Source organism: Larus michahellis, chromosome 2, assembly GCF_964199755.1.
Source record: "Larus michahellis chromosome 2, bLarMic1.1, whole genome shotgun sequence".
NCBI lineage: Eukaryota > Metazoa > Chordata > Aves > Charadriiformes > Laridae > Larus > Larus michahellis.
Window position 1 is genome coordinate 154,920,773 of NC_133897.1, and position 27,594 is coordinate 154,948,366.

At 41.6% G+C, this 27,594-nt stretch overlaps 1 protein-coding gene across 10 annotated transcripts in view; it reads right to left on the minus strand.

Moving 5' to 3' along the window:
* Positions 1–5,320: 5,320 nt before the first annotated feature.
* The window catches only part of ENPP2 (ectonucleotide pyrophosphatase/phosphodiesterase 2), a 74,933-nt gene continuing 52,659 nt past the window's right edge, over positions 5,321–27,594 (minus strand). For 5 of the 10 annotated variants that reach the window (XM_074577721.1, XM_074577724.1, XM_074577729.1 and 2 more), the window contains 13 exons: positions 26,312–26,437; positions 23,917–23,948; positions 22,977–23,104; positions 20,795–20,882; positions 20,582–20,669; positions 19,054–19,226; positions 18,701–18,752; positions 16,062–16,198; positions 15,447–15,582; positions 14,166–14,243; positions 11,493–11,625; positions 10,703–10,859; positions 5,321–5,937 (listed from right to left, as the gene is read on the minus strand). In XM_074577721.1, coding sequence (XP_074433822.1) covers positions 5,767–5,937; positions 10,703–10,859; positions 11,493–11,625; positions 14,166–14,243; positions 15,447–15,582; positions 16,062–16,198; positions 18,701–18,752; positions 19,054–19,226; positions 20,582–20,669; positions 20,795–20,882; positions 22,977–23,104; positions 23,917–23,948; positions 26,312–26,437 — 1,499 coding nt within the window. In that variant the 3' untranslated portion in view covers positions 5,321–5,766. The remainder of the gene's footprint in view (positions 5,938–10,702; positions 10,860–11,492; positions 11,626–14,165; positions 14,244–15,446; positions 15,583–16,061; positions 16,199–18,700; positions 18,753–19,053; positions 19,227–20,581; positions 20,670–20,794; positions 20,883–22,976; positions 23,105–23,916; positions 23,949–26,311; positions 26,438–27,594) is intronic. The other 5 variants (XM_074577722.1, XM_074577730.1, XM_074577728.1 and 2 more) reach the window with 1 other exon arrangement.

Sequence of the window (27,594 nt, forward strand, 5' to 3'; positions counted from 1 at the left end):
GGCTAGGCTAACGCTAGAGCTATTTGGAGACGACGAGCAGATCAAAGCTGGAAAAAAAAAACCAGTGAGGCTAGAAAAAAAAAAAATCAAAACCAAAACAACAACCATCGATAAAGAGATAAGAGAGGAAGCTTCCCACTTCAGGAGACAGAAGAGGCTGAACAGGTTGAAGGTCCAGGAGATGCTGCCAGGGGGGAACTGGGGCTGGAGATTGGTTTTACAGGTTTATGAAATCCTTGTTTCCCCTGCATCCAGCCTCTTCTGATAGATCAGGCTTTCACATACAACAGATGAAATAGCTCCTTACTTTCTGCACACAGCCAGGAAACAGAAAACTTTTCAGGAAAACACCCCCTGAAATGGATTTCATCCTTTTCTGTTGAGGGTTTATGATGACAAATAATCCCACCTCTTTTCTAGTAAATTCCAGTTTTAGGGTCAATCAGTTACAGCTGTGCTAATCCACAATTACTAACTTTGCCTGCTGATCTCTCCATGGTGAAAACTGCAGACGAAACCAGGGTGACCTCCATCTGCCTTTCCCTACCACATGTATAAAAGAGCGGGTAAGGTAGAACAACTGTGCACATGCTGTGGATACTATAGCAGGGCAGGGGTTTTCCTTTGTGAGGGCAGGTCTGAATAGGTTACATCCCAAACTTTTGATGTGTAAAGGCAAAGAAACCTGTGGTTTTGTTTACCACAGCTGACTGCAGCAATGCTGCTTTTTATGTCAACATACATTTTAGTAAATGTTAGCTTGTACTCTGTAGTGACGGGCTGTTTGCAGTAACCTTGGGAATACCGCTCTTATCTTATATTTACACAACAAGTGCAAAGAAAGGAGATTAGGTATTTTTCCACAATGTTTCAAATGCCTTTTTTTCTTCTCCTGTCTTGAACAAGGGCTGAACTTTAAACATTTCAAACACATATGGCCCCACTTGGAAGATGTACGGTTAACGTGGTAGTAATCATTTGCTGGCAGGATAGACCTGATCAGAGTATACTTGTATTACCATGACTATACCGTGTGTCTCAGGTCAAGTGCAAAGGCTGCCTGGGACCGCAGCAAGGGAAATAGAAACTAGAGTCACAAAACCAAGCTGGACTGGAACGATGGACAGGATGGGCAGATGTGGGGAGGACTCTGGTAAGGAACCAGGCCTATCACAAGCATTTTGATGGATGGGATTGACAGAAAACTAATTCAGCATGATTTATAGTCCCCAAAGGACTTTTGCTTCTACAGCCCTGTATTCAAATTTTATTTCAGCCACGTGAATTCTGAGGCTTCTACTTTACAAAACTCACCCTGTGCCCTCCCACCACTGGTATCACTACCAGAAGTGTTTTTAAAACCCCATGCAGGAGTGCTGTGACCATCTTTACTGGGCTTATCATACGCACACCCTTAAACATATTATTCAACCTCTGCATGCCACAGTTTCATCCACGCCTGTGAGAACTGACACTTCCCAGGAAGGCTGCGAAGGTTTGTTTCTCCTCTGGGCCAAAACAGCAGAATAAACCCCACCGCCATAAGTGCAAAATGGGTTTGAAGAGCATCACGCTGAAGTGGAGGGGAGGCGGCAGGTCTGCAGCACCCACACACTCCCCTGCCCTGGGACAGCCTGGGTTTCTCCCATCTCTCGCACAGGGCAGAACAAGTGCATTTGCCCTCCTGTAGGAAGGGACTTGCAGTTTGGAAAAAAAAAAAAAAAAAGGAATTTTCTCATGCTGCTTAGCACCACCAGCAACATCTCCTGTCTCCTGCAGAGAGCAGCTGAGGTAAGCTGCACAGCTCTGTAATGCAAATTTAAAGTTATTAAAGGTGTTTGGGATGGAGGTGAGACTGAAGGGAAGGACCGCTGGAACATCAGCTCCAGCTGCTATGAATTTGTTTCTTTCAGGTCAGATCCTGCACTCTATCCTCACTGTACGGGCCCTGATGCTTCCAGAGTTCATGTGCTGCTCCTGCAACCCGCAACACCTTCAGAGGGCAACTCCTTCAACTTTCCTGAGAAGTCTTCTGTTTCCTGGCTGTGTGCAGAAAGTAGGGAACTATTCCGTCTGTTGTATGTGAAGGACTGATCTCTCAGAAGAAGCCGGATGCAGGGGAAACAGAGACTTCATAAACCTGCCAAATAAATCTTCTCCAGCCCCGGTTCCTTTCTGGCAGCATCTCCTAGACCTTCAACCTGTTCAGCCTCTTCTGTCTCCTGAAGTGGGAAACTTTCTTATCGCTTTATCACTGCTTTTGTTTTCTGGTCTCTCCTAGAAGAAGTGCATGTTTTCATTTGTCAAAACCTTCACACAATCTTTTGACTGACTGTTTTCATATAAAGCACTGAGAAGCTGGGGACTAGGGCAGGATTGTTTTGGAGCAGCCTCCAGGGACACAGCAAGATTGGCCTAATTAAACACGGGTATTTAAATTTACTGACACGATATCCCTGTGAATACTGGAAAACCATCACAAGACAGCGTAGACCTGAGAATTATATTTTTTAATTTTCTAGTTCATCGGGAGCTGGAAGTGCTTTATAACACCATACAAACTGATCTGCTGTTACCAAAACACCGCCAATGTCCAAGGGAGAGCAGAAACTGGTGAATGCCGCACATGACGGCATAAAGGGACTAAAGGCTGGAAATGAAGAACAGGGAAGTAGCAGCGAGCAGAAAGTATCAATCTAATCAAGCTCTTAGCTGACCAGGACAGGAAATAATCAGTGGCAATTAAGTATGTCAGTACTGCCAGTATCGGATGGTGCCTTTTGCTATAATTTTGCCGTAACAACCATGCTGTTGGTCAGGTTACTTGACCTGCTTTCAGTGCTTATCTATTAAGGATTTTGTTCTGGTACGTGACTGTGAAAAAGGGGTTAGAAAAAGTAACAGTTTCCTGTAGCAGGGATGTTCCAGTTGCATAACTACCTCTGGAGGATTTTTCCCAGAGCAAAAGGACTTTGTTAGGTGTGCAGGGCACCTACAGCTTTTGTTGCCTTGCAAATTGCTCAACTGAACTGCCTCTAACTCATTAAACATGCCTCAAATTTACATCACCAATTGCAAACAGTAATTACCCAAACCCTCAAAACGGGTGTTTGCTCGAGAGAAAAAGCCAGCGCTTGTTCTCCTCAATGGACCTCTTGCAGAAGCCAGAGTAATATCAAGAAAAGGAAACATGTAACAGAAGCAAGCGGTACTTCATATTTTCTAAATGGCCAAACAGGAATGGAAAGCAGAGGGGTTCCTTGCTACACACTGCCCTAAGCTAACATTCACCCTGATGAACACCAAAGGGAAATTATAAGTTTCCTTAAAAACATCTGTTGTTCCTGCAGAGCTCGTGTTGCTTAGAGGGATTTACAAGGCTTTAGTTTTGCACTGCAGCTTTTGTGTTGATAAGGCATCTTTCAACAGGAAAAAAAATCTCCGTGCAATTCACAGAAGTCGCCACAAACATTCCCCAACACAGCCACTTCTGCCAGCACGGTAAAATAAAACAGCAGTACCATCCCAGAGCACGGGGCCAAGGGCTGAAGACAAGTAAGTAGAAGTAAATTACAAGTATTTATTCTCACAGTAGGCAGCTGAGCAAAAAAATCACATTTCCCTACACACTAATCATTTTTTAGCGAAACTGAGATAAACTGTCTCTCTCAACAATCATCACTAATTGCATTTCAAAAGCAAACTTCTTTGAACACAAGAACAAGAGTATCTTTCAGAGATTAGATGTTCCTTTGCTATAAATGTCATCTTACTTTGGGAGAAAATAAAATAATTACATCATTTGTTAGCTTTAATTCAAACAAACAAACAAACAAAGCAACAGACGAATGTTAAAGAAACACAGTAGTGGTGGTCTTTGGTTTAGTTTATGAACAACCACATTACATCATTGCTAAAGTCAGTGTTAGAGAAATTAGGTCTTAACTGAAAACTGTTTTAAATCCAGAGGAAATACCCTTTTGTAGCACATGTAAGAACATAAAGTTTATCATGGCAGGAAGCCCTGCCAAAAGCTTACAGAAAAATGTTTCTGTGCTACCAGACAACCACAAGAGACAATTTTTAAGTTGCAAGAATAGGATGTTTCCCAGAGCTTTGTGCAGTTATTAGAGTTTCCATCCTAACATTTTGGGGGGAATTTAAAGCATTCAAGTTTTACGCTCTTCTAACTTCAACAGAATTTGACACCTAGAATAACAAAATTTTGTCTACCAGTCACAAGAACTTTATTATCAGTGTTAACATGATTAATTCCAGTTTGCTAATTCCTCTTAGATGGTGCTACAGGGATGCAAGCTGCTAAAATTGTGCCAGAATAATTTTACTGAAGAGACCTGGATATTCATCTGCGTACATGGCTGAGATGCTTTCCAGCCCTTCCCGCTTCCCTCCAGCATTTGCAACCCTCGAAGAGAAAACAGACACAAACCACTTGGGCAGAGAGAAGAAAATCTGTAACCCCACCTGATGGCTTCGTAATAGTGCCACTAGTGGCTTCAGCCTCAAGAGGCATTCCAAACAGTAATTTATCTTTTACATCATCTAACTACATTAAGGCTAATACTCCGTACCATATGCCTTCTATAAAAGCTGTCCGAGCCAAATCAGGTCACTGTCTAGATACCCACTTGAGCAGGTAGGTGATGGTTGTAAATCATGTGCACCGTATGGGGTTCACAGTAGCAGAATTTCTATACGTGCAACCAGGCCCAGGGGCTTCCTTTGAGAATGAGGGCTGGCATTAAGCCTCAGACTCAGACGAGGGGAAAAAATCTGCAAATTCTGGCCAAGAAGATGAAAATCAGATTTTCTCCTTCCGGGTAAAAGTCCACTGCTGGGTATTTAGCAATGTCACCTCCTTCAGCATCTGCCTTACCTCAGCTTCCCTTAAAGCCAAACCAAAAGATGATGGAACAGGTATTCCCAGGAACCAGCCCAGAGCAGCAGCGGTGGAGAAAGAACGCGACGCAGCCTGACTGGTGACAGCAGATGTCACCTTGCATCCTCCCCACAGTTCTAGAGCAGTACCAAGTGGCCTCAAGCCAACCAACAAACCTCCTCTCCCCCAGCAGCTCTGTCCCTATGGCAAAACCTAACCAGTAATGACTACTGTGGCCGTCTGTTTTATGGTCTGACTGCTGAGTACTGGGGCAGGGCACCTGAGCTCCTGGCAGTCCCCTTACCAGCAAACCTAAGCTCTTGAGAAGGGCTCTGCCTTCAGATCCACACGAGAGATCTGGCAGCACTCAGCTGCCCGCAAGTCCCTCCGAATGTCCCTGTGAAAGGAAATCAAAACACATTATAAAACCTGAACGTGTGGTTTATTATATTTAAGATGCTATTTGCCTATAGGGTTTAAATATGTTTGTCACATAGTTAACAGTAAATTAATGTAATTTTACATGTTCAGTATTTTGATACACAGTACAGGACTACAAGTGTGGTAAAGGAGCATGGGAAATTAATATTTCCTTGACGCACGTATCAAATCCTGCAGCACCACTTAAAAGCTCGGAGTAAGGACTCAAGCTGCAGTATTACAAGCGCTACTAAATAAACCAAGAGACATAGCTATGTTAAACATTAGAGAAACAAAACAAATGACACAAGGGTTTAATATTTAAGATTTGATACAGGACTAAAATACTAATATTTTTAATGTCCTGGTTTCAAATTAATAAATATAAAAACAATATAAAAATATACACCAGATGATAAAAGGATGCACTGAGTAAGGTTAGAAAGCTAAATTTCACTTTCAAACGTATGCAGGTATGTCTTTAGGGAGAGGATTTCTGTGTAGCTGCGACTGGTCTTTCGGAAGAAGTCCAAGCTTGTGAGCTGTTCGATGTCACGCACACGTGCAGTGTGCATCTTAAGAAGATCTTCAACCCACTTTGATTCATCCTCCAAGCTCTGAAATGTAAAAGAATAAAAAATAAAAAAAAAAGTTTTATAACATGCCATGTTAAAAAATCCGCTCCAAGAGCAAATGTGACTTTTCTAAACACTGGGTCCATTTGAAGAATCTCTGTGCCCTAGTCGAGAATGACTAAGGTAAACAAGTTCCAAGAAAACAGATTTGAAACTTAACATGTAAAATAATTTATTTCAGGACCCATTTTAGGATGGGGTTGAGACAATGACCATAGTCATCTAGGAAAAGCTGTCCCCATGTTGCAGGTGTTTCAAAAGAACAGCCATATGCTTTCAGAAGATCCACTGGCCACTACATATTATTTTATCTTACAGAAGGAGCTCCATTTTAATCAGTTGTGTACTACCAAAGCCCAAACTCTGCACTGTTTAGCTTTGAACCCTAGCCTTATGCATTGTTCTCATCTGACCAGCATCTCGTCTAACACAATATTAATTTAATCTTTCCACTTTACTGTTAGGAGACCATTACGATTCATTACACGGTTGGGACTACGGTTTATGTTGGTACCTGTAAAAACCTGTTAGTAGACCATACATACTATTCACTGAAAAAAAGACTTTGACTAACCATTTACCAATATGGGAAGAAAAGAAAAAGTAAATCAGGAAGGTGATGCTGCCAGACTGATCGCGGTTGGGTTGCATGCGTGTAATCTCTCTGAGGGACTGCTCCTGCTGCATGCCTTGTGCCAGCTCTGGTGCTTTTTGGAGCCATCCACAAACTAATGTAACTCACTAACGCATCAGAAAATCAGCTCTGCAAAACACTGCAGTTACTGGCTGCTTGAGTGCATGAACCAGCCCAGCGACATGTCCCATGAGCATTGCAGCCAGCTCCGGGGACTGCACGGCGGGGAGCAGACGTGGGAAGAGGAGAGAGCAAACAGGACTTTTCCCCCTTTGGCCTCTCCGGCTGGTACATCTACAGCGCTGTCGGGGAAGCAAGTTAGGAATGGAGGGTTGTGCCTCCGGGCATTTGCACTCCATGTGTTACTTGGAAATCTTGCTAGTAAAAATCTATTTCTGGGCTTACTCCTGAAAATGAGACCTTTTCTGACGGTCTCAGCAAGATTCTTTCACTGATCAAGACTAAGCTTCAGCAATGCCAGAAGCCTACCCAAGGCAGCATATGTGCCACAGGCAGTGGGCCTCCCGGCAAAGGCCAGGAGGGTGAGTGTGATCGTTTGCACAGAGAGGACACGAAGTACCAGCTAGGTCACAGCTGGCTGCTCTAAAGCAAACGTCCGTGACCCTGTTAGAACTCGTCTGTTTTGAAGATTTTCAGCTCTAGAACCCCTTTCTTCTTCATGACGCTAGCAACACGAGGCCCAAAACCAGGTCTGGAGCATGGAAAGAGAGGTACAGCTTAAGAGGGAAAAGAAGGGAACATGCCCTGCTTGCTCCCCTTCGCCCCTGGTGCCATGCGGTGGCTGCAGGAAGCCTCTAGCTCAGCCTTCAGCCTGGCCATCAGGTTGCTTGTCTGCAAACGGGCCTCAGCAGGGTTATTACTGCAAAACGCAATCACTGTCACATTTCCATTGTCTACAAGCCGTCCTTCTGAGCAGGAAATTTGCATTTTACAGAGCTCAGAGGGAAGTCCTATTGCTACACAAAGCTCACTTTTTTGAATACAGGGAGGACTCCTAAGAGTTTGCAAGAGATCTGCAATATGAGTAAATCACAGGACTGTGAGATTGCTTTTAAACCAAGTCCAACGAGACAGGATTTGCGTGACCCCAGAAAATCAATCAACTGATCTAGGTTTTAAGTTTTTCCATTCCACAACTGGCCCATAAAACCTCAGGTCCAGCAGCAAGGATTATAAACACTGTGATCAGCTAAGGTGGTTTTATATTACCGCAGAACGACGAATGAAGTGTACACATTCAAAATTATAGTTTTATCCATCTGTGTTGGTTAGTCTCACCTCAACAGCACAGTGAGTCTCAGAAGGAGAAAATAACAATTGAAAACATGCAAGTAAATAGAAATAGGCAATCAATTAGGAGACTTGCCTAAAATCAACTGGAGAAGATACCAGACATTCTGGACAAAAGAATCTCTCTGCATATCAAATTATTATTTGGAAAGCTGAACATAGTCAGAGTGTAGACAGGTGGGTGAGGAACTCGCTTATTAAAAGAGAAATTTAAAGGTTTTGCTGAAAGAGAAAATGGAGGCCTGGAGGAAGTTTCTAGTAGGGTTCCTCCAGCTTTGGCCTTGGAAAGGATTTTGTTGTAATGTTTTCATACATGGTTTTTGTGCCAAGGTCATAAGTGTGCTAGTAAAAAAAAAAAGCCAACAAAACACCAAAAAAAAAACCACCAAAAAAACCCCAAACAATTGGGAGCCCGTGTCAATACAGAGGAAGACTGAAATAGCATATCAGAGGATGCAGATGGGGAAGTCCCTGGAATAGTATGAAATTGGGTTATCCGCATTGACAGCAAAAGTTTTTGCTAAGCTGGGAGCTTCTCAAGTGAAACAGCAGATAGAAGAGAAGGACCTGGGTTTACTAGTTATGTATGATTGTGGGCCACCATTATAAAACAGCTATGGAAAAAGCAAATCCTAGATAGTACCAGAGAAGTTGTGTCCAGTGGAAAGAAAATAATTTTCATTTTGAGATCTCAGATGGAGAATTTTATCTCATTCATATTCCGAAAAAAAATAATAATATTCAGACCGGAACAGATGCATAGGAAGGTACTAAAATGCTCATCCTCTCTTACAAGAGGAGCAAAAAAGATCCTGGGTCTCCCATGAATAGAGAGAAGTATATGCCTTGAGATTCATCATAAATCATCACTAGGGTAAATCCCAAAGAAGCTCAGTGAAGGGCTATTTAAGCCATAGAAAAATGTTGACACAAGAATAAATGGGTATAACCTCACCATGAATAAACACAGTTTGGAAATGGAACAAATTCAAATGAGAAGAGTAGTGGTGTTCTCCAACAGCCGTGTGAAGAGAGAGAAAGTGTGTGCAACAAGAGCAGAGTGGAGGGAAAGCTAATATTTCTTCAGATCTTAAAAGAAAGCTGTGGAGATGTTAAGGAAAAATTCCTATATTATCCATGCATTTCATCCATGAAGTATGTGAGGTTTTACACAATCACTTCTTTGAACAAATAAGATGGAACACAATGTGCAAAAGTAAGACTGACACTGTATTTGAATGGCAAAATTTTGCCTAACTGCATTTTCGTTCAAGAGCTACATTTAAATATTTTTGGAGTGGTTCTTTGCAATGTAAAAAGCATAGACCAATATCTGCTGATGACCTGAAGTTCATCCCAGAACCGTAAATACATACACCATAAGTAGCATGACCTACAGAGAAAAGAAGCCTGGGTTGGAATATAGGAAATCAAAGAGTAAAAGAGGCCATTATTCTAAATAGTTCATAAAAAAGATTTCAGCAGTTTAAGAGGACCGTGACATTCAATATAGGGAGGAAAAAAAATTGACTTTGTCATAAAATTACACATGGGCAGAGATACAAGGACAGAGGCACTAATAACTGCCAGATTAGTAACTTCCAGATCACCAACTGGATCTTGATTCAGATGAAAGCAGTCCAGAGAGAAACCACGATGAAATATATATGTAGGACTTTCCGAGACTTCTGGTGGAAGACATCTCTGCCCAAAGCAGTTAAGAGTCCAAACAGGGGGATGCCAGACCTGCTCAATAGAGAGGGATACCGCTCCAAAAGCGTGGTTTTAAAAAGAGGGACCTGAAAGCAGGCGATGTTTGATGAATGAGAAAGAGACAGTGTTCCAGGTGAATTGTGTACAGAGTTGGAATGACTATTTCTGCCTGTAGCTGGAATAGGAGTCTTAACTTTTTGTGCCAATACAAAATTCATAACATTAATGCGTTCATTCAGGAAACGGTCTCCTGGCAGCCTATAGTGAAGTGTCTGTGTGCAGGAATCCGCACAGCTGTGTAATGGGAGAACAAGTTCAGGCGGAAGGACAAGTCTAAATACAGCTGCCTGGACGGACGTCTGTCCTTGCAGAACGCTGGAGCCCGTGGGGACCTGACCGTTCTCCTGCCGCACGATCAGCTGCCGAGTGTGCAATGCTGATCAGACTGAAGCCTTTATACTTCACCAAGATTCTTACACTATAGGATCTTGCATCCTAAAGGGAGATAGGAAAGGAACCAGGAAGGTGTCTGGTCATCTCTGGTAATGAGAATCCAAACTTTTCCCATGAATCAAGACACATTCTGGAAGCAGCAAGAGCTGGCACTCTGCCCTCGGCAGGTTTTAGCATATAGTTTTAATACTGTGTGGGTTGGATGTAATCACGCTGTCTGATGCACTCAGACTGCCATAACAGACAGACTACATTGTACCTGCATATGGAAACAGACCTCAATAAAAACAGCCGGCTGGCTGCCAGCACAATGCATCTACGCACACGGCCTCCCCCCAGTCTGCTCTGAGGTTACACTGACAGTCTCTGCCAAAACATAGAAACCACAGGTTGTTTACTGCCAACCTGCTCTATGTCAGATCTTCCAGACAATTTTAGATGCACTAACAGTTCCATATTTTCTCTGATATTATGGAGGAGTGCTTTTGTCTAATGAGTTGAACATGACACTTAATAGACTCCTATCCTATGCTTTTATTCAAGACATCAGCGAGCACTAGTATCTAACTGTAATGGGGTTTCACGTGTCCCAGGGACGTATTTGCCATGGGGCTACAGTAGTGCAGCAGAACTTACATTGCAGCTCTCGTCATTGTCAGGCCGGTGGGGAAGGATGTATGAGAGAACAGAGAGTGGTCCATCACACTTGTCAGCTGGCTGAGTGAAATCTAAGCAGCTGGTTATGATGGCATAGTAATGAGTAGGAACGGGGATGGCACTGCCTTCCACAAACCTGGCGGAATAAAGCAAACATTTATCCACAAATGATAAACCTGTTTGGAGGAAGGTTACACAAACAACATGGTCTTCCCTCCCCTACATGTGAGGACACACATACGTTGTTGAGATGTGTTTGATTCCTAGGCACGGTCTGAAAATGAGCATTCAATTAGTTCATGTTTTGATACCATGTTATAGAAATACTACACACCAGTGCTGAAAGGCTTCTTCGGTTCAGGGACATAGCGAGAAAACATTACTGAATTAACAAAATTGAGTATCTAACTCAATAGCACTGCTACGATTTGCTCTGGTATCCAGTTGTCAACTCTTACGTTCTGGAGAGTTTTAGAGAAAATAGATTCTTTGGAACATAATTCAGCTTAATCTCAAAGATGAATGAACACTTAATTTCAAAGTCAAGGTGAGCAGTTAACTGCTGAATTGCCATTTCCTTATTTTTACCACTGTCCTACCTACAGGGGCAGTCCTGATGAACAATACAGTCCTGATGAACAATAATTAGAAAGTGCTAGAAAATTACATCTCCTCCCCAAAATTGAACAAAGCGCACATAATGAATTGTTTAAGATAAAGCCACCATTAAGAGAAGCAACACCAAACCAATGTAAAGACAAACTCTTACTGTTTTATTTTGTCGGGTGTGTCATGTAAACCATCATAGTCATAGTCAAAGATTGGTCCACTTATAACATTGACTCCGTTTCGTTCAGTGGCGTATCTCTTCACCAAAACCCTTTGGAAATAGTTCCATACCTCTGTGAGGGAAAAAAAGCAAGAAAAAATAAAACACCCCCAAATTCGGATAAGCTAAAATATGTCAAGATTGTAAACAATATTTTTTCCTGAAAATAAAAATCCAGTGGACATCATTTACACAATGTTAGGGGAAATCAAAGACTAAGCATTACAGATTTACTGCAGCTTCATTCAGTTTGGTCAATAAAGCCTATTCAGACTTCTTTGTTCTCTGTTGATTTTTTTCCCCAACCAGTGATAAAGAAAATGCACGGTACCACTCCCAGGCTGGCATTGCCATAGACACAGCACAGAGAGCTCCCTGTTCCTTCACCAAGCAGTAGAAACAGCTATTCACACACTTTTGATGTCCCTATAAACACTTCCTTTGTCTTTCTTATCTAGTTACAGAGAATGATGCTATGGGGTTTTTTTAATTCTAGAAAGGAAACAGCACCATGTTTAAAAGCAAAACACAAACATTTTAAAAGAAAGGGAAGCACAAAAGTCATATTCTTCCAGTTAAATTCTCCTTGGACACAAAATGCCTAACTTTTACATTAGGTGCGTCAAGGATGACCAAACTATGGTCTGTCATCTCGTTACGGCGACTTTTGGGAGGAGCATTGCACTTCATCCCAACACACCCGCCTCAACCGTAACAAGTTCAGATGCTTGCGGAGACAGGAAACACACTAATCTCCAATTACATCATTCTTTTCCTTTTTTTTTTTCACGTTTTTATTTTAACACTAACAGAAGTCTGTGTAAACAAAGCAACTCAAGCTTGTAAAAGTTTAACTTTTGTCTTGCCAGCTCAGTGCGTTGAGTCCGTGGTTCCCCGGCACGGACAGCAATGCCAGCCTCAGCAAGTTCCCCCGTATGCCTTGTCCTGTGACTTGCCCGGTGCCACCTGAGCTCCTCGCTCAGGCTGATGCAGAGGGCCCCACCAGCAATGCTCTAAAAAGAACCACAGCTGTGGGAACCACTTGGCAGTACCACTCCTCCAGCTGCTCGCTCCTCCAATGCATCAGCCTTAGCAATAAGAATAAAAATAGCCCCAAAAGGAAAGTTCTGCCCCCCCGCCCCTCCCCGAGTTTTCCAGCTGGACCAGTTCCCCACTTGGGTTCCCACTGCAGCCACACAGACAGAAACACCAGTGCAATGGAGGGGCCAGCCCAGGGGCATCATCTTGCAGCTCCAGCAAAGTGGGAGCTGCTTAAGCCAGACTTGCTACAGAAAAGATAGACACAGAATTATTGCCTTGGAGGATGGGATGGGACAGTGAATTAAAAAAAAAGAAACAACAAAGCAGAGGAGGGGTTCTCTGCAGCCAGCACTGCCCCCAAAGCCAGCACAGCATAAAGCTGTCACTTTGTACTTTCCCTGCTGTGGAAAAAGCTCTGTATAATGATCTTACAATCAGCTCTCTACACTGCAACCTGCACACGTGTAGTGGTTCATGACTCCCCAGGAATTATATTAGTTCCAGCATTTGTTCTCAGGGAATCTTTCACCCACTTGTGATAAAGATACAGGCCACTAGCCAAAATGAGCTGCTGGTGGTGTGTTGTTCTCCTGCGATCAGCATCTCGGCTAATTTGCTTAGACTAACATTAGCATAAAGAGCATTTTTATGAAGTGATTTGAGAGTGGGAAATCCCCAATAATTTTGCACTCTGTAATCAGTTAAGTGCCTTTGCTCCAATTTCCAGCAAACATCACCACTTGTTCCTACTCAGAGGTTTTTCAGTTAAAAACACTCTTTTCTGGTTAAAAAGAAAAAGCCTCCCGTAGGCTTTGATGTTTATCCAAACCTCTCTGGCCTAAAATCTGAATTGGAAATCTCACAAGAACAGGCTCTTGAGATTCTTCCAAGGCTTCTCAATTCCTGCCAAGCCAAAAATGCCACCAGAATAGTCTGATGGTTTTCCTACCTCTTGGCAAAACTAGAGAGAAAAGGGATGTGCAGACAAAAGAAAAGTTAATACTATATCCCTCCAGCACTGAAAGTTTCAGCCAGCTTTACGTCATTGCTCATTTTCCATAAATTGGTTTTCTCTTCCTTTTTCTTTATAGGTAATAAATACGTTTGGTCTCCCTCTTAAGGGTATAAATAGAAAATAAAAAATAATCACTTGTTCCTGAACTACAACAACATGCTAAGTGCACACTCCCAGGCTTGTGTTGAGAAGTAAAAACATGTTGTTTGAGTATGCGCTGCACTAACTTGGGCTACAGACAAGGAAATCTCGGCAGTCTCACACAAACTGAATTACTGTGGCGTGAAGAAAAATTGCTGAACTACAGCACATCTGATGCTCTTATCTTAGCCCAGCACCAAGGGAAATAAGCCTTTCTTAAAGCTTAAACCTTTCTTGTGGTATTTTGCCTGCCCATTCCTAGAAATATACTGGTGCCCACACGTATTATCTGCTGGCTACAGGTAACTGAACTTTATGTTCTAAACTTCTCCCATCAATCCATTCCATTGTCCAACACACGTATCATTAAAAAAAAATGTTGGGAAAGAGAATAAAGCCATGGAATGGGCACTTACTTTTGAAAGCAGGATACATTGGAATGATATTTGTTATTAGAAAAGCATCATATTTTGCTTCTGCAGAGGAACTTAATTCTGAAAACAATAAAACAGGAAAATATTAATAAAATGAACTATCAGAAATTCAAGAAACATAAAAATGTTTTATGTTTTATTCAAGAAACATAAGAATTACTTCAGAGAGTAATCAAAAGTAATACTGTAACCTAAACAGCAATCTGAATCCTATATTCACAAGTGCACATTATATGCCTAACATTTATTCTTACTTTAATGTGGCAGCTGGACATGGAAGGTAAGGATTTTATCTTTGCTCCAACTGTCAACCATTTCAAAATATTTTTATAGTTCATCTATTTTTGCACTGTCAGAAGTCAGAGAGATTCTCTGCAGGCTTTTACAAAATAGGCACGCAATTTCCAGGGAGCAGACTGCAGGATCGACTTCTAGTTCTGAGCAAGCCTCTGCGCCACCAATTCCATATCAGAAACCCACCATAAAATATTTCAGCCACTGAGTGAGGAAGGCAGAGCAATGAAGTTCACAGCTGTGAGACAGTGGTGTCTCTTCAACATTTACTAGTCCCAGATTGCTGCTCCAAGGCTGCACCAGGAGAATCCAGGAAACTCATTTACACAGGTTTTCTACTAGCACTGTTTCTATAGGATGTCAGAAATTACCATAGTGTGCAAGAGTCTAAATGGATTTATAAATTAAATACATGTTTACCTTTCGGATGTTGGAATTAAAAATTAAAAACCTCTGGCTAGTTTCCCAGTTCATATAAGCTAGTATCTATTAACTGACTTTAAAGGGACAGTTTTTGAACATTGTCTTCTAGGTTGTGCTCCTACTCAGTGCAATTCTTCGCTCTCCTTTATTTTTATTAACTAAACTGGGACACTTCACTGTTACGGTGTGCGAAGGTGGGCACCAGTTTGGAGCAGCTCTTGCAGAGTTGAGGGACCAGAGCCGTGAGGGCAACTTGTGGCATTGGGCCCTTGGTCCTCAGCGAGTGCAGCAAGAATAACGTATCCATCCCATTTAGCCCCCTGTGTGGCACTGGTATAGAAGCAGCTCCTCTGAGAAGCCATCATGGATGAAGAAATCAGCCCAGAGCAGGGGAAATGAAACAATTCCTACCTATATTCTTTCCTAACAATCTCAAAAGAACACTTTGTTGATATCTGGTAGGAAGGTTTTTTTGTACCTAAGGTTTTCCCTGACAAAAAAGAAAATTACAAAACCTCTAGGTATTAAAAAACTATCTGAACTTACGAGGAGGGAAAAGGAAGCCGTAGGAGAGCTGTTTGTCGCCTCTGTAGGCTGCGCAGCTCTGGCTGTTTCCTGGAGAAATGCGGAGGTCGGGCCTCACACAGTTGGCCAGGTGCTCGGGGACACCTGATACCTCTGCCTGCATGGAGGAACATACACAGAAATGACCAGAAAGTTAAGTCCAGCATTTATAGCCAAAAGAAAACAATTTCATATAGTCAACAGATTAGATGGAAGGCCTTGTGTGGAGTACAATAAACTACTCAGCTGCACAACCAAGTCCTGCTCCTCTGCCTACTGCAGAGCCCCTCCTTCAGGTAGCAGAAGTCACCATGGGAAATAATTCAAATGAAGTCACTGATTATGCTATCATAATAAACCGAACACCCATCGAGCAAAATATAGAAAGAAAATGCAAACAGGAACAGAAATATACAGCCCTTCTGTCTTAAAACTCTTTTCTCATGAAGGAAAAAAAGGATTTTGGCATAGTTTTCAATGGTATTTGACATAATTACCAGTGGGAAACTCTACTTGGGCAAGAGGAATTTTAGGACTAAAGGAACAGATTTTCCCAGGACTTTTTAAGCACTTTCCAAAGGCAAAGACAGCACTGACCTGTTTGGAAATAGTGTAGGATGTCCAGAGAGGCATCAGGAATGTTTCACTGTAGCCACTTTCAAAGTCATGGTGATGCAAGATATTGTATTTTGTGCGGTACAGTACTGCGGGGCGCCCGTATAGTAGATGCTTCTCTACAGATCAGAAGAAATTATATTTACATTTATTACTGAAAGCCTTAAAGATGAAAAAAAAGAGGGGTTGGCTTTCCAGCACATGCCGGTTTCACAGTAATCCTTAATGGGGTACTAACCCTGAATAACTGCTAAGGAAATCTTGTAACAGAGAGAGCAGCAGTTCTTCTAATATTTTTGTTGGGATCCCATTCCAGACTCACAACCCACTTGGAGGTTAAAAGTCCTTTCTGCACTTGATAGCTTGCTGGGGTCATAGCATGGAGAGAGGGTGTTTCTACAAGCATAAGGGACTCCACAAGGATCTTTGTGTCCGCATTTCAGTCACACATGAGGTCATAAGCATTTTTGGTTTTTGTAGCTGTAAATCAGCCCCTATCCTACCACTCCTGCCAGTCTTCTCCAGACTTTCTCTCCTTCCTATGTTTTTTGTGAAGTCACTTGCAAAAATGCTCACTCACTAAAAGAGTATTTTTTTTCCACTTGGCTGATACAGATGAAGTTCTGAAAACTGATGTGCTATTTTCTGTCAGTGATATCAAAGAAAAGAAACAAACAAACAAACCCTTTTCTTAACTTTGGCTACAAAACGGTACTTCCAACTCTGCAAAACTTGCTTTTCTTCTGTCTTGGTGATCTGTTATGGTTAAATGTTGTTAGATACCTCTGATAAGTTTGCTTATAAAAAGACCAGAACATCATTGGAAGAGATAAAAGAAAAATAAATTTCCTGGCTAATTCTTCATTGTGCTGCACAGTTCATTGCTTTTGATAACCATTCGGCAAACAGGCTTGGCTCGCTTTTGGAAATCAAAACATAGAAACAAGGAAAATGGCCTAACACTATTCAGATAGGCTTTTAACCTGAAAGAAAAGGGCATGTTCTGTTAGTGTTTGAGCCCAAATAGAGGATATTTTTATAGGATACAAGAAAGAAAAGTACAAAAAGCCTTGTCTAAGGACAAACATGATAAACTTGCTTTAGTAAAAAGCTGAAGGAATCTTTTTCTTTTGCATGTGAATAACAGCATCAGCTAAATATACATGGTCCACTATGTGGGAGAAGGGAATTACTAACTAAATGCAGGAAAATCCATAAACTGGTGCTACAGCCTGCCATAAAATACAACAAAATAACTTGCGCATAGCAGAACTGCTTATTGCTTAAATAAGGGGCAGTTCATTCCACTTAACAGACAACTTACAAACAAGCAAGTGACATTGGTTTAAATGCTTATATCTTAAAATATATCAAAAATACTATTTTTATACTACTGAAGTGAAGAAGCATCAAAACCTTAAATGAAAATAAAGATATTGAGATATCTATGAGTACAATGGTGAGGGTGTTTTTTCCTGATGCCAGAAATTGCCACAGCAGGGAGTAGCTCTTCACTAATTGGAAAAATCAGTTTAACAAGGTGAAAGCTGCAGAAAGGCCATTTAACTCAAAGAAAAGGAATAATTTCACCTCTAGAAACTAAAGGCTAGGCCGCATGCCCTATTCACAACAGAAAAACTGAAGAAGTAGCTTCACAAGGGAATTAAAAAAAAAAAAATCTCCTTACTCATCTGAGCACTATGATTTGAAGCATCTCAAAAGTCCATGTCTAAACACTTCAGAATCTGCTAATTTGGCAATTGGTGAGGGGAACGCTGTGAATTGTCATGCTGAATGGGATCACAGCTGGGAGAAGGAAAGCTCTGCTTTGGTGTGCCTTTCTGCCAGTGTTGCTGCTCAGAAAAGCAGTTCCCTTCCCCTCCCCTCTGCTCCTACTGCTCCCTTTTAACCTGGACCACAGCCCTGCCGTGGCTGGGAGCGCAGACACACAGAAGTCAGCGCTGGAACACAGCAGGGAGGCTGCGGGAACTAGTGTCCAGGAGAGCAGCAGATGCCTTCTCTTGGGAGTAACATTGACTTGACCGCTGATGAGGGACAGAACGGTGCTGAGCATCCCTGAACCAGCAGAGCATTTCTGCACTTGTTTCAGCGGGTAACCTGCACCCTGAACCCCAAGCATTAATGACCCAGTCAGGGATTGTCAAAGCAGCTGTACCATCCTTTCTAACACTGACCTGGTGAAACCTCAGCCTGAACAGTACTGGTAAAACACAGTGCACAGATGTCATCTATGTTTTTCACCCCGTCTATCGCCTGTGGTTGAGTGGGGCACTGCCTCATGCTCCTTCTCATTTCCTCATCTCTCCGCTTCCACAGTGGAGCTTAAACCTCCTAACAGCGATGGAAAGGAAGAGCTAAAACTCCTATCACTTTGCGTGACACTTTAGTCCTGGTTACAGCGAAAGATAGCGTGCACTTCCTGACATGAGCAGCACTTATTCTTGCCCATATATTGCATGTATGTCCACGTGCTATTTTGACAGTTACTTGAAAAGATGGTTTATACCCATTAATGAAACCAAAGCAGGAGTATTCTGGTATCAATGATGCAAACTAACTTTTTTATTTTTATTTTATTGACTCTGATGCCAGGCTCTTACCTTCTGTTCCCTTGACATGAAAGCGCTTGTTGAGTTCATCCAACTTGTTCTTCTCAAGAATAGAAAAAAGGAACAAGATTAGGACCACTGGAGCATTCTGACATCTCGTTTTACTAGGCATCTAGCAAAACAAAACTAGTGCTATAAAACACCGACAATTTTTTTGTTTCCTGTTTTACAAAAAGCTATAATTGCTCCAAAAGGGCACAAACACTTCACAGGAAGGATCTGGAAGTTCTTACAGATCTCAAAATTGATAAAATTTTGAGATTCTCAAAATAGATAAAATGGCTTCAACTTTACTAGGCAACTGCTGCTAACAGGGGAAGCATCAGCAGATCCTGAACACCTACCTTATCATCACATGTACATCCTATATCAAAATCTGATGCAGATGGCAGAGCAACAGGATAGAGTGGTTTAGCAACTTCATCTGGCACAGTTGGTTTATAAAAGTTGGCTCTCAGCAAGTGATTTAAACTTCCATGGGTGCCATTATTGGGAGCAGGCTTTAATCCAAGCAGATCTATGAAAACACCAAGGATAAATGAAGGACGGTTAGATTGCAAACATGTATGCAGCAGCATCTCTACTGAGTTAAGACATTTATTTTCAATACTGTTTACACCCATGACATGCGAATGAATGCTTTTAATATAATAAAAATCCTGACCTTTTTTCCAAATCACAAAATTGCAAACTCTCTCTGAATAGTATGGTGGTCTTTATGACAAGAAGGTTAATTTGCATCAAGACACTGGAAAGCAGTTTTATTGTAACTACTCCTGCAGCTTCCAGTGCAAACCTACAGTCAATATTTTGACTCTACGCCAGCCACCCAGAACACAGTGTTATTAGTCGCCTGCTTTAGACACAAGGGCTAGTCACCTTTTTGGTATTTCATGTTTGAAAAAAAAAATTAAATAAGTGAATTACACCTTCAGCTATAAAGTTTTTTTTACCCTGGGAAATTGGTATTAAAGAAAAGATCATAAAGAATATCTGTATACATCGTCAGATTCTGCTTCATGGCCACAGTAGGAGTGTAGGAAACATAATCATACCAGGAGATGCCATAGAAAACTAAGTGATACCCCTGAGCTGCTCCATGAGTCGTGCAAGTGCAGAAGCACTCTCTGAACAGAAACCTCCTTCCTCGGCTGCTGAGGTGTGGGCACCACGCACTGTAGTGGTGCTTATTCGATCTCTGCCAAGCTGCACGCACCGAAACTATGGTAACCCCCTTTACTGGCCAGTTGCTAGAGTACAGCAAACTGAGGACCCTGAGAAGTGCTTCAGCCCTCCTGACCAAAAGGCAAGTGCTTGGGAATCATAGAATCATAGAATCTTCGTGGTTGGAAAGGACCTTTGAGATCATCGAGTCCAACCATACAGACACAAAAAAACACAAACCCCTACAATCTCTGCCACTAGAGCATGCCCTGAAGTGCCACATCTAGACGTTTCTTAAACACCTCTAGGGATGGTGACTCAACCTCCTCCCTGGGCAGGCTGTTCCAGTGCCTGACCACTCTTTCAGTAAAGTCATTCTTCTGAATATCTAACCTAAACCTCCCCTGCCGCAGCTTCAGACCATTTCCTCTGGTCCTGTCCTTATTCACCTGGGAGAAGAGGCCAACACCCACCTCTCTACAGCCTCCTTTCAGGTAGTTGTAGAGGGCAATGAGGTCTCCCCTCAGCCTCCTCTTCTCCAAGGTAAACATGCCCAGCTCCCTCAGCCTCTCCTCGTATGACTTGGAAAGGGGGACTGGGGAAGGGACACTGGGAGGGAATCAGGAAATGAGCTCACAGGTGCCTAAGCGCAGTCCTATTAGGTAAAACAGCGCGTTTCTCTTGCATTTTCTCAAGCAGGTAACTTACCACACATGACATTGTAAAGTTCAATATTTTCAAAAGGAGGTACTTTGGTCTTGTATTTGAATGTAGGACCATAACCTATAAAGACAGTCTTAAAAAAAAAAAAGCATACAAAAGAAGAGCATTAAAAGATAGGGTTTTTTAATATATTTTAGAGACCTCCAATTTCTTCTGCCTTCAGCAACCTTCCCACAAAGGTTACTGCATAGCTCATACCTGCATGCTGTTTATCTTGTTGTCATAGCCATGGTCTCCATGGAAGAAACATTTTCCCGTTGGTTTCTTGTAAACGTCCACAGCTTTCCTATATTGAAAAAATATTAGAAAATTTCCTCAAAGGTGTAGATACGGCAGCTGACCTGACAACATACTTTGGGGGTAGGAGGGATAAAGTTACAAGGCAGTTACAAGGCTCATCTTTCTTGAGTGGCAGTAGTGGGGACTGCAGGCTCATCCAACCACCCTAGGGTTTTTCCCCTCTGCTCCCACTATAAGAGGACACAAACCTAAGAGCCAACTCTAACTAACTGATAACAACGTTAGCATCTATTCGCTTACTTTCTCAGACTTTCTCATATCACATTGTTTCCTACAGGCTGGAGATATTTTGGACCATACTCTTCCAATCCTCAAAAGGCCAACAGAGGCTTCTAAGAAAGCACTTTAGGGATGTTACAATGCTGCAAATGTCATAAAATGCTGGAAAGTGCTTTCACCTGTTTGCCTTCCACCCAATAAACAAAAATGGGGAACAGAAATGAAGCTGGAGGGAAAAGAATAATGAAGATAAATAGCTGAGAAAATAAGTGCTGTATCATAGGAACGCTAATCATCAGCTTGTTACTGAGTTGTTTTTTTTTTACAAAATATGTGGAAAAATAAGTGTTTTGTTATAAGAATTGATTACCAGCTTGTTCCAGAGTACATTTTTATGAGGGCCATGTGTAGGCAATACATGCAGTGGACCAGATTATCCTATAAATTAATTTCTTCATCTGCAATAAAATGATGTTCAGCCAGAGTTTTATTTTGGCCTTGTAAATAACTAGTTACAGCAATCAGGTCTTTAACTACCATTTTCCTGGCTGTGAATGTACAATGAATTAAGGTTACATTAACAAATAAATTATTGGTGAATGAGATTTCAGAAAATCCAATGAATAAATAAGCCAAAGAGTCTGATGTAATTTATATGGAATTACTAAATGTCAATCAACTCGGGCCATCCCATTAGTTCCAGTAAAATTCTTAAAATGAAAACATTTATAGGCATAAACTCAGGGTGTGAGTCTTTGAAACGTACATGAACCCTAGCCACAGAAACTGCATGGGGCAACTGGCCAGCCAGCAAGTGGAGTTATGCAAGAAACCAATTGGGGTTTCTCATTCACTGCTTCAGCACAGCGATCCTTGCATAATTCACAGAAAGATAAGCACAGATGTCAAAAGGCACTTACAACACACCGTGTGTTTGCCTGGCAGCTATATGGGCAAAAAAGCCTACCATAATTTAAAGCTCATCACTGACCGCCATGAGCCAAAAGCTGTGTCATCTTCCAAGAACCACTGAGTCAACTTTATGCATAAAGACCCAGCTTGTTCCCGTACTGTAATGTACAACATGTGTCAAAAGATCAAAGCAAGAAAAAGAATATATATTAAAACAGAACAGAAAGGGGTGCACAATTCGTAAAAAAAAGCTACTCCTCCCCTGATCACTCTATACGTATATGTGCCAACTTGTTTTTCCTCACTCAGTTTTTAGCTAGGAATATTAAAAACTGCCCATTTTTTCTAATTGAAAATTCAGAGCCATATGGGGAAAAACAACCCAACACAGGGTTTTCTCTGAGCTAAAGCATCCTGGTTTTCTGTGGATTTGTTTTGCAACATAATACACTGCCAGCACTTTGATGGCCACCCTGTCATACCCTTCCACATGTTCTCAGGCATTCACCCACTCTGCCAGTATCTTTTCTTTCCATTCACCTATTGCATCCACTCAGCCTCTTGCTCCCCAGCATCCCCTGATCACATATGCCTTCACTTTCCTACCATATTCCCTGCTTCCTGGTTGGAAGGAACCTTGCACCTCATAAAAAAAAAGCTTATCAGCTCCTACACTTGAGCTAATCAGTCAAAAACCACATAGCTGCTTGAGGAAACCAGTCTGGGTTTCTACCCTCTATACAGCTACTGATTTTCCCAAACTTTAAAACCATTTTGTGTCCTGAGCCACATCCACCCGCACCAAATATGAGAGAACCTCAAAACACCCCTTGCTCATGGGGTAGAGGGGCGGGATGCTGACAGACAGGGCGATCCCAAGTGTCTCATTTCCTCAGAAAAAAAAAAAAAAAGGCTGAAAAACAGGACGGAAGCAAAAGCAAGAGTTTACCTTGCCACGTGCCATTTGCGATCCACCAGTAAATGGACATCCTCAATTCTTCGGTTGTAAGCATAGTGCAAGCGTTTAGGCAGGTGCTGTTTCAAGTAAGGCTTGAAGTGCTGGTCTGGCTTTCTACACTGAAAAATAAATGGTTAAACATGACACTGCTGTCAGTTAGCTTAGACAAGCATAAAACCTTGAACTACAGAAATCAAGCTGTTAAGGTCATTATTGATGATGTCTTGAAAACAACGTGTACATGTAGCGTACGTGGTCCAGCCCTTTCCGTGCAGTATTTACGTAAGACCAGGGCCCAGGGAGTCATTCAAAGATGTATTTGGAAAGCTTCATTCTCATGACAGTCTTTTTGAAAGCATCATGCAAAACATCACACTTACTTAGCTCACAGATGAAGAATTTTATTCTAACTGGACCAAAGTTTAAGTTTCAGAGGAAAGCTGAATGCTCAAAATACATCTCATCTGCAGATATATTTAAAGCCATCTGGTTACAAAATTTGATTTTTTTTTAATCAGCTTTTATTTTAAACACTTTTTTTCCATTAAAAGCAAGGTTCTAGTTGAAGGCTATCAAATGAACTTTTTCAACGTCTTCAAAGTACTAGTAAAATATTTACCCTAAAAGATTACTTTCCATTTCTGAAGGAACGAATAAATAGACTCAATTCAGGGAGTCAAGACGGTCAGGGAGATTCTGGCTCTGCACTGCCCAAAAAGGTTATAAAAGCTACTACAGCAGCAAACAGTGGAATTTATGACAAACATTAATCTGTACTCATGAAGGGCACCATTTAACACTCTTTATTCATGTTAATGGTTGGTTTTCCTGCCTGAAGAGTGAAGAGAGAATGCTGAATAATGCCCCAAATTAAGATGTGAAGTGAGCAATCCAGCATAGACAGAGATACCTCCCAGTCCTACATACTTACTGTAAGGTTGGCAACAATCACTTTAGGGTCATCTGTTAAGCAAAGAAAAAAAGACAAAAATATAAAAGATGAACAATTAGCACAAGAAAACACAAGGTAATAACGTAGTTTTACAGAAGTGATCTTCTTAAAAGTTAGCTGATTGTTACTAAAACTACACTGTATATATCAGATAAGATACCCTGAAAATGAACTAAAGTTTGACTGTATACCCTTTACTTAGTGATATTTTAGTTGTTGAGGTAGAGTTGCTCACTGTTTTATGATTAGGGCCTTAGCTTAATATTTATTCTCTTTTCTGAAAACATATAATTTCAAGCCTTTTGACTGTTTTCCGCTAAAATAAAAAATCGTCCCCAAGCACAGAGACTTTCCTTGAAATATTTTGAAAGCACATTTGAATGGACTTCCTTAGAAGCAGTAAGAAAAATACGTAGCATTTTTTTGTCTCTTTTAACATTTGATAGGCTACTACAGAGTAACTGAAAAGCCACAGTAAAATATTCTGGATACGTCTTTGGGCTATTAAAGGTACATGCAAGACGTAGAAAGCCCAAAACCAGCAACAGTCCACACTAACTCTCCCTGCAGAGCGTGTGTGGGGGAAGCATTTTTCAGTCCTGAGAGAAAAAACAGGCCAAGAGAAAATCTTAGGAATTGAAAATCTTTTGCTTAGCAAATATTGTCTTCATTGCTTAAGGCACAATATTGCTGAGCTTGAGATGAGCTGTACTGAATCTCAAAACACAAGCTACAGGCTTACCCATTGCAAAGGTGTGTCTGCAGGCCTTGAGGCAGTGATATCAATAGGAAAATGGAGGAGGAATAAAAAAGCTGGTAATTTGCTATTTAAGGGGGCAAACCCCAGTTCTAAAACTAAGGAATATGTTTCTTTGTTCTATGTTCAAACTGCTGATTTATAAGCAATCGCAAATATTCACACTAGGAAGCTGTGGACAGAGGCCAGAAGAGGAAAATGGTATTGTGGGAAAACCAGTAGTATGACTCAGAGGTCAGTCAGGCTAGCTGGTCTTTTTGGAAGATGTTGCCATTCATCCTCCAAAGAAAACTAATTTTTCTCAGCAATTTGGGAATTGAAAGATTGAAAGATCTTAAAAAAAAAATCTTCTTAGAAGAACTGAAATATAAGTTTTCAGTAGACTGTGAAGTGCAGGAAATTCAGTCTTTATGATAGTCTAGCAAGTTGTGTCAACGTATGCACTACTTTCAACCGAGCTTTACACACTCATCCCATATTCCTACAGCATAAATACCCAGGTAAATTCGCTTATAGTAAAATAAATACATACATAAAACTAAGAAAGTTTTACCACATTCTTATGATTTCTGCTGCTATTCTAGAAATTTTCAGTCTTCAAAGACCAATTTTTTGTGAAATCTGTCCTCAGCCAAAGTAAGCCCCAGGTGTTACAAGGGGGCAGTTGGCTGTCCCAACTATCTGATCTTCCCCTCTACAAAAAGTTATCATCCTTGTAGCATGGACTGCAAAAACCATAGGTGCGTATGGGTAGTTTGAGTTTCATGGTTTGCATGATAGCTTAAACTGCTGGCAAAGCCAGGCATGCCCTGGTACGCTGAACCAGAGCAGCCACGGTGACGGCACAAGCCCCATCCTGGTGCTGCTGCCCTGGAGGTGGTAGTCCTCAGCGGAGCACTAGTGGCCAACTGGGTCTGTAATGCTTTAAATCATAGGGTTAGCTTTGCCAGAGGACTCCTGCCTGAGCCCCGTGTGCTCTCACCAAAGATCAGCTAATCTCAAACACTGTCAGGGTGATTTTCTAACAGCATGGTACAAAAAATCAGCAAGCTTTACTATCAGCATTGGTCCTGAATGCATGCTCTACAGCTCCATTATATCCTTCAGCATCCCCAGCCTGTTGCTGTTTAGCAACCCACTTCTCATCTGTGCTGCTTCTCATCTCTGCCAAAAGCATGAAGAAGCTACGAAATTAAAAATTCGCTTTTTTCCCCCATTAGCTCAGAAGAGGGATCAGATGATTTTTTTTTATATCCAATCCGTGCTGTGCTGAGCTCCCTCAAGTCTCATTTTCATTGACAGAGGAGCGAAGTGTGTGAGTAAACTCAGGGCATGCATGCTGCCATGCAAAACTAGCTTCAGGAGTTTCCACTTCTCCTTGCCAGAAAAGGGTGGGGTTCAGCCCAGAACGCTTCAGCCATCCACTTCCCACAGCTCTGCCACTCTGGGATCTGTGAGCTACAGACTGGGAAGGGGACGAGCAGCTGGCCTTTAGTGGGCTTCCCTCTGAATGTCCCGCTGACACACTGCAAACTTACACCCTTCGTACAAGCTCAGCCCAAGGAAGGGTCAGAATCTAGTTCTCAGGCCATAAGGGGTACAATTGAATTAACTTACATTTTAGGTTATTGCTAGACCTAGGGCGAATTCGCCCTAAAGATCCAGGCAGCAAAATAATATCTTCCACATTAGTCAGATAGTTGCTTAAAAATTCAGTTCTTTCACAAGTAGTGTCTTCCATCCCTGCAGAAGGAAAATGCAAAATTAATCCAGTTTGCAAATGAACATGTTTTCCAAAACAGCACAGAAAGAGACCCCAAACAGCTTATGTGTTCTGTTCTTTTGGATGACAAATCTTATTCTTGTTCTTTCCAGTCATCTAATTCCAATATCAGGCACTCATTAAGAACCTAACTAGGGGTGATTTTTGCATTTGCCTACACTAGAGAAATGCCACTCTCGACCTCATAGAAGCAGTCACCACATGTACCATGTCCACACTGACACATCTCCAAACTAAGCTCATGGAAAAATCAAAGTCTGTTTCCAGTTTAGTGTACTACTTTGGGATTATTTTTTTTTAAACAAAGGATTTTAAGAGAAGTCGCACACAAAAGGTATTGTCTGTTGGTGGTCTGTTCTAAGGCAGCCACAGATAAACAATTCTCTCCTACAGCCGTTTGTGGCAGGGAGGAATGTATTGCCAGTCACAGGCAGTTCTCAGCAGAAAACTGCCTCCCCTGGAAATCCGTCCTGCCCCTTACCCTTCTCTCCCCGCAGCCAGAAAGGAGGCATATTCCATTTTACTGCTAATGTAGCAGTTGTGAGACTTCCATAAACAAAGATCTAAACAGAACAGGACCTTTGGTAGCATGGTAGCATCATTAAGAAGTTATGCAAAACCAGGACACTCAAACATGGTCTCATTTTTCTTTAGTAAAACTTTCTTTTTCTTTTTGTCTTTGCTAGTATTTAGTATTTCTTCTAGTGTAAAGTTTCTTTTGATGTCTGAAAGAATGAGACCTACCAAATAGTATCTCTGCATTTGGCAGACTCTCTATCTCACCCTAAAATATCTTTTTACCATTTTCCTCCTTCCTTCCATTATTTTGATGACATTTTCTGCCAAATCTGGACACAGTCCCTTACAGATATTCCAGTCTTTCTCTTAGTAGGATAACCTGACCCACTAATTGCCATGGAAACATCTTGCTCTAAAGTCCTAATCCTTTATTTAGTGCTACTAAATTGTTTCCTTTCATAAAAACTGCCAAAAAGATTACTCTAGGCACATTATAGCCTTCCAATACATGCAAAGAGAGATGCACTTGGATGTGATATCCAAAATGCCAAACTTTGAAAAACTCAAAGTGAGATGTAAATACCCAGATCACTGTTAT